This window comes from Mytilus californianus, unplaced genomic scaffold (genome assembly GCF_021869535.1).
Source record: "Mytilus californianus isolate M0D057914Y unplaced genomic scaffold, xbMytCali1.0.p SCAF_3, whole genome shotgun sequence".
NCBI classification, from domain to species: Eukaryota; Metazoa; Mollusca; class Bivalvia; order Mytilida; family Mytilidae; genus Mytilus; species Mytilus californianus.
This window is the reverse complement of record NW_026262679.1, coordinates 125651768-125666740: the sequence shown is the minus strand read 5'-3', so window position 1 is coordinate 125666740 and position 14973 is coordinate 125651768. Positions and strand designations below refer to the sequence as shown.

At 33.2% G+C, this 14973-nt stretch overlaps 1 protein-coding gene across 1 annotated transcript; it reads left to right on the top strand.

The window, feature by feature from the left end:
* The first annotated feature begins 1159 nt into the window (after positions 1-1159).
* LOC127736102 (heat shock 70 kDa protein 13-like) lies at positions 1160-14969 on the top strand. The gene is made up of 6 exons (XM_052246651.1): positions 1160-1228; positions 5949-6038; positions 7036-7141; positions 8299-8443; positions 12666-12885; positions 14233-14969. The coding sequence occupies exons 1-6, from the start codon at positions 1204-1206 to the stop codon at positions 14943-14945; spliced, it is 1299 nt and encodes a 432-aa protein (XP_052102611.1). The 5' UTR covers positions 1160-1203; the 3' UTR covers positions 14946-14969.
* The last annotated feature ends 4 nt before the right edge of the window (positions 14970-14973 follow it).

The following is a 14973-nucleotide window of genomic DNA, read 5'->3' as shown; positions in this document are numbered from 1 at the left end:
ATTGTTCATGATTTGTTCGCATGTAGGGGAACACCTTGTAGGTTGAATTTTAAAGTTAAATAACTTTTAACTTACCTGCTTTCTTAAGTTTTTGGCCAAATTCTTTTAAAAACATGATGATTTCAACCTTCCCATTTCGTAAAAAGTCAAATTTTAAGCATTTTCCCATAGAATTACACAGCATTTTTGTAAATATCCGCCAAAGGAAGTTTTTAAAGAAACATTATAGATACATGACGGAAAAGGACTGGATTATCCGCAAATCTATAATAAATTATATTTTCAATCTTAAGCTAAGGGAAGTAATTTGATCAAAAGGGACAAAGTCACGTGGTGCAAATGATTTAAATAAAGTACCTTTGATTTTGCCATATGCTCTGCGCATTTCGAGTCATCTTCCGTTGATGCATTTAGAATGAGCCGATCAGTAAATCCTTTGTTTCAATTAGTGTATCTTAACCGATTTGATTTTGCACTTTTTGACGAAGGGAGCATACATAGTGGAAGGAATGATTTGTGTCCTTAATTACCACTATGGTACTTTCACCGACAACTTGGCGGGCACCCGGATTAAACTCTAGATTTTTAGTTAAAACATCTTTATCATAGGTGCATAATACATTTATTTGCAAATGTACTGAGGAGCATACGATTTTCCGCAAATCATTGCTCAGGCATCAGGTAGCACCTCACCCGGCCGCATGAAAAACCTAAACACATTTAAAATAGAAAAAAAAATCATTTAAATAGAACAATGCATATAGACCTATATACATTTGATAAATCTAGAACTATTCTTTTTATTTTCTTTACATCACAACTATGAAATAACAAAACAGATTACAGACTTTTATATATATGGGACTCAGTATAATCCGTAAATGGTTGAAAAAGGGATCAGAGTCTGAGAAGATCAGTCTGGTAACATATTCTATCACATTTTTTATCAAATGTAGGTATTTTTTCAGAGGAAAGGGGTCAACCGTGGTTTAGGAAACTCAAAACTAGATTTGTATTGCTTTTTGACAATCGAAATAAACCATAGGTACATTGTTGTTGATAATTTGGTTACTGTATTATTGGTACTGAGATAGACCTGGATTCAAGCATCTAAAGAACTTTCTCAACCACTTACGTGACCAAGATGTTTAGACACGTTCACTTCCGGGAAAACAAAAAAACGTGAATCTTGAATCTTTGAGGATGGGTGCTACTTTTATCATTTTAGGTAAACACAGAGTCTGGTCACGATTATCTGTTTTCCATTTTACTATTTCATCTAAATACCATGTAGTGTTAAAGGCTTTAATTCCATAAAAAAAACCGAAACATTTGAAACAGGAGTTTGGAGATAGTACTATGGTCAAGTAACATATGGTGGTGTCTGTTAAAAAAAAATAATATATATATAGTCATAATTATATTGTATTGTCTGTATCTGTAACTTGATTAAAATGCTTGTAATGAGCCCTATGATTAGGAAAATGTAATATATTCTTTTTCTGTAATGATTTTCCGATTTTGACGTCTGGGTTGGAATTACCCGTTTTTTACTAGTATATAAGGAGGATATTGAAATATGATAATCTTGCTCAAGCCAGGATGAAAATGAATAATCTGTAACACAAAATGCAGGAGAGAATAGGTAATTTCACAGTTATTCCAGCCATATTGAATAAGAGGCAAATTTTTTGGATGGAGCCATATGAGGGGGAATTAGAAAGAAAGTATGGAAAACCTACATTTATGGCATGTTTCCAAGCAATTGGACGGTTTCAATGATGTTTATGTGCTATATATATGTACTAGCACAGTGATCTCCATGACCTGTTTTATGATGGAGGACCACCATCATTAAATTATATTCCACATCGTTATATGATCCCAGCCATTGTTAAATCATCTTCCGCCATCGTCAAATGATCCTCGTCATTGTCATGTAATTGTGCTATGATTGAAAAGTGAAGTCAAAATTTGTTTTTTGTTTTGCTAGCCGCCATTTTTGTTAGCAATGAAAATGAATTGCATAACCCTTATTGTATTATACAGGTTGGGAACAAACCCTCTATATGGTGTTTATACCTTTAAAGAGGGATAATCCTTCTATAGAGGGATAAAATTATCCCTCTATAAAGGGGTATTTTTGTTTAGACTGGATTTAAAGCAAAATAGGGCATATTGGCATTTTCTAGTTATACTGGCTATAATCTATAGCATTATATGCATCAATAATTGCACTTTATTAAAAATTGGGATGCCCACTTTTCTGCTAAAGTGACAGAACTTGAAATCTATTGTATATCAATCTGAACTCCTGATCAACAACAAAAGGGACAGTTGACCTTTAAATTTTATGTTAAATCTAACAATAGAAATTCTGTTCAGTGAGGCATAACTGAGTAGAATTGACCTGATCATCACAGCTTTCAATCATGGTCAACAATGGATTGTATAAATAATATTCAGTCAGTTTAGCAGTAAACTGGGCATGTGCATATTAAACTGAGTACATCGATTGGTGCATCAAATGTTGCAGGTTACTGCCATAATAAGTAGAGAACGCCAATATGCCCTATTTTGCTTTAAGTCCAGTTTAAACAAAAATACCGCTCTATAGAGGGATAATTTTATCCCTCTATAGAAGGATTATCCCTCTATAAAGGTATAAACACCATATAGAGGGTTTGTTCCCAACCTGTTATAATCCAAATGGTCCTCCTGATTCAGTTTACAAGTCCTGAGGGATATTAGGCTTACGATCCCTATTCACTTGTAGAGGTAGATCGGCACACCTGACAGGAGAACACTTGATCAAGATAGACAATTAATTGCATTATTTAATTAAGTTTCAGCTAATGCTAATGAAAATTTAAATTAAAAAATACATTTTAAATCCAGTTACCAAGAAAAAAGTTAATAATTAGTTTAACAAGTCAAACGTGCTTTTATTGACTTACGCAATCAGCATCCCCCTTTTTAAATAAGTGTCAAATAAGACGTAAAACAGAACATAATTTCATGCCAAATAACACAAGTACAACAATTATCGATAACATTGAATCACTTTATAAGTTTAAAAGTAAATACATGAATATTAACTGCAACTTGAAAATTTTAAGAAATTTCGTAATGTAATTCTGAATTTTGCTGGTTACTACTAGGGAATCTGTCTGACTTAAACACTTGCTTGTTCAAAACGGTAGGCACTAAAAAGTAGGGTAGGTAGGGTTAGCGGAAACACACATATTATTTTTTTTGGCCTAGATTTTTGTCCTGAACAATTCCCAAAATAGCAAGAAAATAACTTGGGAACATTAATTTAAGGACAGCAAGTGGTCATTCTTGACTAAGGGGAGCCAAGTAGGCTTGACATTGAAATTGTTACAAATGACAATAAATGAAAATATTGGTTATTTTATAATGAAATAAATATAATGAGCAATATATATATGGTCTGTTCACTATTCCTTACAATTTAATGGAGGGATGAAATACTTTCGATCATGACACACAGGGTTTTGTCCTGGTGAAAGTTCCTCCATCATTAAATATATATATATTCATCCATGGAGATCCCTGAGCACTGGTAGATTTTTATGTTATTCAGAGCTGATAGGGTACAGTGGAAATCTTTGTTTACTTCCTATCATGATTAATAAAGGTGTGTCCGTAACGTATTCATAACAATATTTACAAGGACAATCCTCGTCCCAACACAAATTTAAAGGAAGTGCTAGGACACTGGGAAGTCTGTAATTATAGTGGAGGAACCAGAAGTCCAAGAGCACCGCTGGGCTACTCAGCAGGAACAGAAAAACCTAAGAGATATCAGCAGATAGATCCTCAGGTCTAAGTCGTCGGGAAATTTTGACCAACCAAGGCTCCTAAAGTACCCATTCTAGTTTAAACTCTGGTCTTGATACCAGAGATGTGGTTGGGAGGATGAAAATCACCCTTCTGATGTATTGAAATTTCCAGCACCCTGATTCAGAATTGTGTTTTGGTCTGTTTTCAAGTACTATAAGCCAGTAAGCAATAGGTCTACTATATTTGGTGTACAAAATGTACATGTATGTAAAGATTTTAAGGTGTACATGTCTGTCTGGCAGGTATCATCTGACCTTGGCATCATTTACATGGTTCATTGGTCAATGTTAAGTTTTTTGTGTTTTTGTCTGTTTTTCAAGTACTACATGTATAAACAATATCAACTATATTTAATGTATGAAATGATTGTAAGGGGTACATGTCTGTCTGGAAGGTATCATCTGACCTTGGCCTCATTTTTATGGTTCAATGGTTAATCGTAAGTTTTTATGTTTTGGTCTCTTTTTCAAATACTAATAGCAATAGGTCAGCTATATTTGGTGTATGGAATAATTGTAAGGTGCACATGTCTCTCTGGTAGGTGTCCTTTGACCTTGACCTCATATCTGTATGGTTCATTTCAATTTTAAGTTTTTGTGTTTTGGTCTGTTTTTCAATTAGCATGATTAGCATATGCAATATATATAGGTCAACTATATTTGGTGTATAAAAAATTGAAAGGTGTATATGTCTGTCTGACACAATTTATCTGACCTTGACCTCATTGTCATAGATTTTTAAAAATGTTAAGTTTCTGTAATGGTTTTTAGTAAAACCTTTCTCTTTAAGACTTTCAACATAAAATCAATGGTCAGTAAAACAGGCGACACATTTCAGCATGTGCACTCTTGTTATTTTTTGCTAAAAAGTGTTTACACACTTTAAGCATACATGTACTTACATGTACACATAGAAAAATGGATGTGTGGTACAAATGTGTGATTGTCAATATACATATATATCATGTATATCAAAGGATTTTGATTTTAATTTGTTGGTTTACATGTTTACGAATGCCCCAATTTTTCCGACTTTCAGAGGATTTTTTTTTGAAATTTCATGCTTTTTTTTTTATTTCAGCCTTCTCTACTAATTCATCATCCCTGAAATAGAAATAAAAAGATCTTTGTACAAAATGTAGTAATATATACCCTCATATTATTTGCATTATTTTATCATGTTTAACATGTTTAAACATAATAAAAATAAGGAGATACAGTGTATGGTATGCTTACCAATGAGACAACTATCTATCAAAGGCTAAATGAAGTGGATGTAAGCAATTATAGGCAACCGTATGGCCTTCAACAATGAGAAAAACCCATAGACTGTATAGTCTGCTATAAAAGGCCCTGACATGAAAAATATGAAACATTTCAGTTGATAAAACTAGAAACGACATAAGCAGGTTTGATACGTGTATGTAACACATTTCCCTTTGTGTTTCTAGTCTTAAAAATAACTTTAAACAATCTAATGTGTTTCTGGTCTTAAAAATAACTTTAAACAATCTAATGTGTTTCTGGTTTTAAAAATAACTTTAAACAATCTAATGTGTTTCTGGTCTTAAAAATAACTTGATACAATCTGATGTGTTTATGGTCTTAAAAATAACTTTAAACAATCTGATGTGTTTCTGGTATTAAAAATAACTTTAAACAATCTAATGTGTTTCTGGTCTTAAAAATAACTTTAAACAATCTAATGTGTTTCTGGTCTTAAAAATAACTTTAAACAATCTGATGTGTTTCTGGTCTTAAAAATAACTTTAAACAATCTAATGTGTTTCTGGTCTTAAAAATAACTTTAAACAATCTAATGTGTTTCTGGTCTTAAAAATAACTTGATACAATCTGATGTGTTTCTGGTCTTAAAAATAAAAATCTAAAAATACACATTTAATTCTTTGGGTCAACTATATGCACATGATACATAGATTGCATTCTACTGTCCCTTTCACCAAGCTTAAACATGTAATTACTGACAAGAATATACTACAGCTGAATGAAACCGTGTCCATGCCATATACATGATATAAGAGGTTTAAAAGGATCTTAAAACCCATATATTTTATTTTGTAGGTACATCAATACTTGCTATTTTTTTGGCTGGATACTTTGCTCAGCATTATTTGCCCCCACCGAAACCAAAGATAGTTGGTATAGATCTTGGTAAGTATTTTTAATGGAATAATATTTACATCTATCTTCAACCTTGTCTACCCTTTACTGTGTGACTAAAAACCAGAAATAGTTGGTATTTAGAACTTGGTAGAAATATAAGTAATCCTGATTGAATTAGATCAGCAGAATTTATACCCTAACCTAAACCATTTGAAAACCAAAGATTTTGATGAATTATTTTGAATGGATACATTTTTGTACATTATCATTGTTAATAGACTTTTTTATGTAGCTACATGTAAGTATTATTTATCTCGTACATATGTATCACATGTCGTTGATCTATTGCAATTGGAAAATGGCACTTTTAAGTCGTTTCCTTGCAATTACTTATGAATCACTTGGTTTTGTTAAGCAGAATACAATGTATTACTTATCATGCTTATAGCAATATCTTAAAAGAAAAAGTTTTGAAAATAATTATGCAATGTCCTTTGTAACAGAAATATCTGAATAGACAGGTTTGTAATAGAAATATCTGAAAAGACAGGTTTGTAATAGAAATATCTGAAAAGACAGGTTTGTAATAGAAATATCTGAAAAGACAGGTTTGTAACAGAAATATCTGAATAGACAGGTTTGTAATAGAAATATCTGAAAAGACAGGTTTGTAACAGAAATATCTGAAAAGACAGGTTTGTAATAGAAATATCTGAAAAGACAGGTTTGTAATAGAAATATCTGAAAAGACAGGTTTGTAACAGAAATATCTGAATAGACAGGTTTGTAACAGCAAGCTGTGAATGGATTGGTTTTCTGAAACAAGTGAGGATCACACTAGTGCAGGGTTAAAGAATTTAAATAAAAAGTAATACTTGTATACATCAATAAGACAGCAACATAACAAAACTAGAATACAAATGACATCCATATCTTTTATATGAAGCTTGCTAGACTGTTTTATCAGGATTTGAAGATTTCATAAAGAGCTGTTAGTCTGTCCTCCTTAAGATGTAAAGAAATATCACCTGTGATTATATTTCAGGTACTACATATTCATGTGTTGGTGTATATCATGCAGTCAGTGGTAAGGTGGATATCCTAGAAGCACAAGATGGACATAAATGCATCCCTAGTGTTGTAGCATATAGGTATTAATACATAATCAGGAATAAATATAAGAATTGAGAATGGAAACAGGGAATGTGTCAAAGAGACAACAACCCGGCCAAAGAGCAGAAAACATCCCAAGGCTACCATTGCAAATTATGTCTTCAACGCAGCGAGAAAATCCTGCACTTGGATAAATTGATATTAATAGCTTTGATGTTTTTGCTTAGACTCAAATTATTAAAAAAACAGAATGTAATGTATATTCTCTTATGATTGTGGCCTATTATCCATTTCCCACTTGAAGAAATATTTTCTTATCACACTGTACTGTATACAAAACACTAAGAACAGATTTTAACTCATTGGGGGATGCATATAGGCATGATGGGAGTGACTCAAATTAATAAACTATGGGTGGTTGATTTTTTTTTTTAGAAATTTGTAAGAATTATAATTCAAATGTAAATTTAATATTATGGCTGGTTTGGGGTCTACAAAAGTGCCCCCTCCCCCTCATGCGTTTGAATCTGGAACAGTCCTGACATGTTTCACTCGAAAATGTTTTTGTTAAATTTGATTCTATTCTGTGGCCATGGTGTACATTGTAGAAAAGCTTGAAAATGTCTGATGATAATGTTTGACACTTGAAATAGACTTATGAGGTAATTCTGTTTCTGTGAAAAGATAAGCACAAAATTTCATGGAATTTTCTTTTTTTACACTGGTCAAGATAATGTTTGGGAGTAATAGGTTTAACAACTTGTGAGAATTGGATATTGCCTAGGTCTTGTTTATTATTTCTAAATTGAATAACTCCAGTATGTACCAAGCGATATCCAATTTTCAATCGTTATGGAAACTAAAAATATTCCACTTGTAAAATGATATTCGATTGGACACTGGTAGTAGATGTAGTAAATATGAATTTATTTTTTAATGAAAATGGGACACTGATAGGGTAATCTTAATTTATTTTGTTTTTATAGTGATGTTGGTGCACTGGTCATGCTGGTAATATAATGGACATTTTTTGTATATTTCATTAATGATAGGACACTAGTGGAGTACCGGTACTCTGATTTTTCTTTGTGGATGATGAGGCTTTTGATAGGAATTTCTTTGTTGTTTTTAGTAATAGTGGACCCAGGGCTTATGATGGGTAATTCTATATTTGTCCATTCTTTGTTGTTTTTAGCAATGATGGAATACTTGTGGGATATAAAGCAGTAGCTCAGTCAGAACATAATCCTAGAAATACCATCTACGATGCCAAGCGTTTTATTGGTAAAGTATTCAGTAAGGAAGAGTTACAGGAATTACAGAAAACCTATCCTTTTGAGGTATGATGTACTTTTATGATAAAGCAATACCACCATTTCTATATTTGTATTAAGAGTTTTACATTGGAATCAATATCTTTTAAAAAGAACCAATTATCCTACGATCTTTATATATCAACCTTCTCAGTCGCTCTGTAATTCTGGTATCAAGTCTTTGAGACGTTAGCAGAACCTATCAGTGACTTCACAATAAGAAGTTATTGGTTTATTATAGATATTGTGTGTCAGGGACTTTACTCAATGTGAAGCTTTTTTGCTAGCTCATTCATGACCACTTGTCCATATTTTTCAATTATTAATGTGAAGAAAACACAATATTCTTTACTTATAGCTGTTTTCACAAATTTTCTTTTGAACTTTATGAAGATAAATCATTATCTCAAGCAAATCTAATAATGTGGGTTTTTCTCAGTCTAAGAATAAAGAGAATGCATGACATCATAAGCCTAGATCATTGACTTTGCCTAAAAACAGCATTTAACTGATAATCAATGGTCTTTCAAACTTGAAAATGTTTCTGATCAGCTATATCTCATCTCAGGGCTGTTGAACTACAATGATATTGTAGCTGAGGAACTCTCATTTATAGAACCATAGATAATCTATTATAGATATCAGAATAAGGTAATGTTTTTTATGCCACCGCCGTAGTGGTGGGGGCATTAAGTTTACCCTTGTCAGTCTGAACGTACGTCCGTACGTCCCAAATTTGTTTCCGTTCTCTAACTTGAGTTTGCCTCAACTAAATATTATGAAACTTATACACAATGCTTATTACCACATAACACAGATCAAGTTTGAATTTTGGTGGCTTCACTCTAACTGTTCTAGAGTTATGCTCCTTTATAAATGGAAAAAATGCAAAATTTTTAGTTTCTGTTCTCTAACTTAAGTTTGCCTCAACCAAATGTTATGAAACTTATACACAATGCTTATTACCACAAAACACAGATCAGGTTTGAATTTTGGTGGTGTCACTTAAACTATTCTAGAGTTATGCCCCTTTATAAATGAAAAAAATTGCAAAATTTTTATTTTCTTCTAAATATCAAGTAATTTTTAAAATTGGAGTTATCACCCTTTGTCCATGATTGGATGTTGAATCAACTACAATCAATGCTTTATACAATGCAATGTTTAATTTTGACTTCCACTGATAAAACACAGATCAAGTTGAATTTAGGTAGTGTCACTTTAACCATTATTGAGTTATACCCCTTTATAAATTGAAAGATTGCAAAATTTTTAGTTTCCATTCTGTAACTTAAGTTTGCCCCAACCAAACATTATGAAACCTATACACAATATTCATTACCACAAAACTAAGATCAAGTACAAATTTTTGTTTCCGTTTTCTAACTTGAGTTTGCCTCAACCATGCATGTTATGAAACTTATACACAATGCTTATTACTACATAATACAGATTAAGTACGAAATTTGGTGGCTACACTTTTACCATTCTTGAATTATGTCCCTTATAAACATAAAGATTGCTGAATTTTTCGTTTCCGTTCTCTAACTTTAGTTTGTCTCAACAAAATGTTATAAAACTGTTCTAGAGTTATGCATGTTTACAAATAGAAACATTGCTGAAGATTTAGTTTCTGTTCTCTACTTAAGTTAGCCTCAACCAAATGTTATGAGACTTACACACAATTCTTATTACCACAAAACTCCGATCAAATTCAAATTTGGGAAGCGTCACTTTTACCGTTCTTCAGTTATGTCCCTTTATAACTATATGATATGCAAGTGGGGGCATCATCTGTGTCCACATGGACACTATCCACATTTATTTTGTTTTTTTTTCAAAATAAGCATCTTTGAACAAAAATGTTTTCCTTTGAATATTTATTATACATTCTTGATATGGTTGGTTGTTGTTAAACAACCTTTCAGCATGCTTGACAATATTGGTCGGCCAGTTTTATTGCTGAAGGTCCCCATTGAGAACCATCAACCTTCAGCAGGAAAACTGGCATTCCTAGTCAATTAAGACAAATGTACCTGTCGTGAGGGGGTTCAGACTCACAACCTCGGTGTTGACAGGTTAGTAATCTCTGTAGAAAACTGGCATTCCTAGTCAATTAAGATAGGAGTCAAATGTACCTGTCGTGAGGGGGTTCTGACTCACAACCTCAGTGTTGACAGGTTAATGATCTCTGTAGAAAATTGGCATTTCTAGCTATATATGTAGGACTCTAAAGTGCGATGGTCATGCTAAAGTGCGATTCTATACGCTAAAGTGCGATGCCTCCATACGCTAAAGTCTGATGGTCCGAGAAAGTATAGACGTAAGAAACGTAGTTTGATTATGAAGTTAACAATCGTTTATACAAACTAAAAATGAACACGCCGGAAGATAAATTACTAATACATTTTGTATTTGATTAACAACTGTTAAACCAAATGTCAATGACTTATTAATAATTAATTTAAACCTAACCGTGCTTTGACGTCCTAAGCAAATGTGTTTTTTTTTTCGGTAGCTGGAAGAAGAACTTGTATCCTGCAGTCGACCATTTTACTATTTAGATACAAAATAGTATTCGCATAAATATCCTGTATCGTGCTTTTATTGGAAGCAAACAGATACATTTAAATCATTGTTTATGTTGCAGTTTACTTTGCGGTCCCTGTTAAAATATTGTTGCGTTAAAAGTAACATCTGTAAAATAAAGGTACATGTTTGCATGCGTAAATTATAAATTGTCGGCTAAAAAATTAGTTTGTACATTATAGGAAAATATAACATGTATGTGTAGTCGCTACGAAAAAGAAGACAACTCGGCGAACATCGCCCTTTTCTCTCATTTAAATTAAAGCTTAAACAAATAAATGTTACATATTACGACAATAATCGAATTTTGTATTTGTAATTTACAATGACGACTGTAAGGGAAGGTGTTCCCATTATTGATAGACTGTGTGAATGGCAAGCTACGCCAATTATCACAATATTTAATACACCCGAATTGTTTAAATTCATTTACAAGAAATATAGTATTTTGTGAAACCTAAATTACCTTTTTAGCAATTATTACGTGGTCGGTCTTCTAAATTTAGAAACAATCACTTCAGCCTACCAGTAGATTATAATGCCTATCACATATGGTATACCTTAGAATACTAGATTTTACAAAAGGACTATTTTTACAACTTTATATTCTTTAACGTTTTTAAAGACCTCGCACCTTACCCTATTGGTCCATCGCACTTTAGCTTGATATACCACCGTACTTTAGCAAACAAACAACCATCGCACTTTAGCGTGAGACACCATCACACTTTAGCGTAGACCATCGCACTTTAGCGTGACAATCGCACTTTAGAGTACCATCACACTTTAGAGTCTTACATATATATATTCAATTAAGATAGGAGTCAAATGTACCTGTCATGAGGGGGATAAGACTCACAACCTCAGTGTTGACAGGTTAATGATCTCTGTAGAAAACTGGCATTCCTAGTCAATTAAGATAGGAGTCAAATGTACCTGTCATGATGGGGTTCAGGCTCACAACCTCGGTGTTGACAGGTTAGCAATCTCTGTAGAAAACTGGCATTCCTAGTCAATTAAGATAGGAGTCAAATGTACCTGTCGTGAGGGGCTTCAGACTCCATGGACTCACAACCTCAGTGTTGACAGGTTAATGATTGCTTTAGAAAACTGGAATTCCTAGTCAATTAAGATAGGAGTAAAATGTACCTGTCATGATGGGGTTCAGACTCACAACCTCGGTGTTGACAGGTTAGCAATCTCTGTAGAAAACTGGAATTCCTAGTCAATTAAGATAGGAGTCAAATGTACCTGTCATGATGGGGTTCAGACTCACAACCTCAGTGTTGACAGGTTAGCAATCTCTGTAGAAAACTGGCATTCCTAGTCAATTAAGACAATTGTACCTGTCGTGAGGGGTTTCAGACTCACAACCTCGGTGTTGACAGGTTAGCAATCTCTGTAGAAAACTGGCAATTCCTAGTCAATTAAGATCGGAGTCAAATGTACCTGTCGTGAGGGGGTTCTGACTCACAACCTCAGTGTTGGCAGGTTAATGATCTCTGTAGATGAACTACTTAGACCACTCTGTCACATAGACCACCATTGTTGGTATGAAAAAGGTTTTCAAATGTTTTGAATCATAAAATAAATAGGATTATCTATGTCTTAGCCCACTAGTACAGAACTGGTTTATATTTTTCTATGATTTATTTTGCAGTTGGAAGCAGATGAACATGGAATGATACGATATGTTTTATCAGTCAATAACACAGAAAAAAGGGTTAGACCAGAGGATATAGGATCCACGATAATAGAATTTCTAAAAAATGCTGCAGTCCAGAATCTGACATCTCCAGTTACTAAAGTAGTTATGTCAGTACCAGCTGAGTTTGATCAGCTTCAGAGAAATTATACCAGGAAGGCGGCTAATAATGCTGGTATGTTTTATTATTAGAGTATTTGGTGGCAAGAGATTCTGTACTATGATATATATAAAAGAGTAGATATGGTATGATTGCCAAAGAGACAACTATCCACCAGAGTTTAAATGATGTGGATAAAAGCAATTATAGGTCACCATATTGTCTTCAACAATGACGAAAAATCAAACAGTATAGTCAGCTATAAAAGGCCCAACATGAAAATTTTTTAAACAGTTCAAATGAGAAAACAAACAGCCTAATTTTAGCTTGCTTTCGGACAGTATTTTCAAGCATTCTTTCATACCGTATAATTTATCATTGTTTTCCTTGTAATAGTTTTTTTGATGTCATAAATATATTTGTAAATTTGAAATGATTTTTAACCGGATTTACGAAGTAAACTTTGTGTATTGATTTGGGGATGTACGGCGGGCGGGTGGGCAACTGCCAAACAGTGTCCGTGCATTTACTCATGAACCGTTCAACCAAAGCTATTTAAATTTTAATATGTTGTTACTGATGACAAAAGGGAGGACAAGTTCAAGTTTTGACGATTTTCACTTTCACCGTTCAGGAGTTATGGTTTTTGAAAGATTGAAAAATGTTGTGTCCAGTATTGTCCGTGCTGTAACTCATGAACTGTTTAACTAAAGCTTTTCAAATTTTAATATGTTGTTACTGTTGACAAAATGGAGGTCAAGTTTGATATTGGCGATTTTCAATTTCACCGTTCAGGAGTTATGGTTCTTGAAAGATTGAAAAATGTGTGGTGTCAGTGCTTTAACTCATGAACCGTTCAACCAAAGCTTTTCAAATTTTAATACATTGTTACTGATGACAAAATGGAGGTCAAGTTCAATATTGATGATTGTCACTTTTACCATTCAGGAGTTATGTTCCTTGTGACATTGAAAAATGCCAGGATACAAATAAATGTTAAAAAAATCCAGTTTGCTGTCACTCTGACAGCCTCTTGTTATTAATAGTTTGTTTATGTATTTTTTGTTTAATCCACTGACCAAGATAAAAAAAAGGGGGAGAATTGAGTATGAATCTTGTTTAATTGTTATGTGCATTTCCTGAGTCAGGAATCTCATTCAATGTTATCTTTTAGTTTGTTAGAGCTTTACAAAATCACACACTTCAAAATGGAAGACCATATGTTGAACTCTAGATGTAGTTGGATTATTATTTAATAAAATGATGAAGTCTACTTTTAATGACTTTTTTAGATCTCCCATAAGATTTCCCACAAAAATGTCACCCTGATCATGCTAATCTGATTTCAGAAAAGTTTGCTGATATGTAAATTAAACATGCAAAATCTACTTGTTAAAGACCAAAAACCTTGTTATATTTTAGGTTTAGAGGTATTTAGAATAATAAATGAGCCAACAGCAGCAGCATTAGCTTATGGACTGCACACTAAACCAAGTCTTAGTAATGTTTTAGTGATAGATCTTGGTGGTGGTACGTTGGATGTATCATTACTCAATGTTCAGGGAGGAATGTTTCTAACACAGGGTATGGCTGGTAACAATATACTAGGTGGAGAGGATTTCAATGAGAGACTTCATTCTTATTTAAAGACTGTGATAGAAAAACGACACAAACAGTCACTGACTGACAAGGAAGATCTACAGACATTACGTTTAGCAGTGGAAGATGCTAAAATAAATCTCACATCATCTGACCACACATTTCTTAGTATACATTTGCATTCTTTAGGTAAAAATTCATTATTTCAAGAAAGGATAACTAGATCTAAATTTGAAGAATTAAACAATGATCTTTTCAAAAAGGTGATAGATCCTATACAGACAGTTTTAAAGGCTACTAATCTACCTCCTGAAGAAATAGATGAAATAGTGTTAGTAGGTGGGTCAACTAGAATTCCAAAGGTTAGGCAGTTGATACATAAATTTTTCAACAAGAAACCGAACACAAATATAGACCCTGAACTGGCAGTGGCAATGGGTGTGTCTGTACAGGCTGGTATTATTGGAGGAATGTGGCCATTGACTGTCAGTGCAGTAGAACTACCTACCAGAGTCAAGAAAATACAAATTAACTGATCATTATTATTTAGTTTTTAAATGGGGG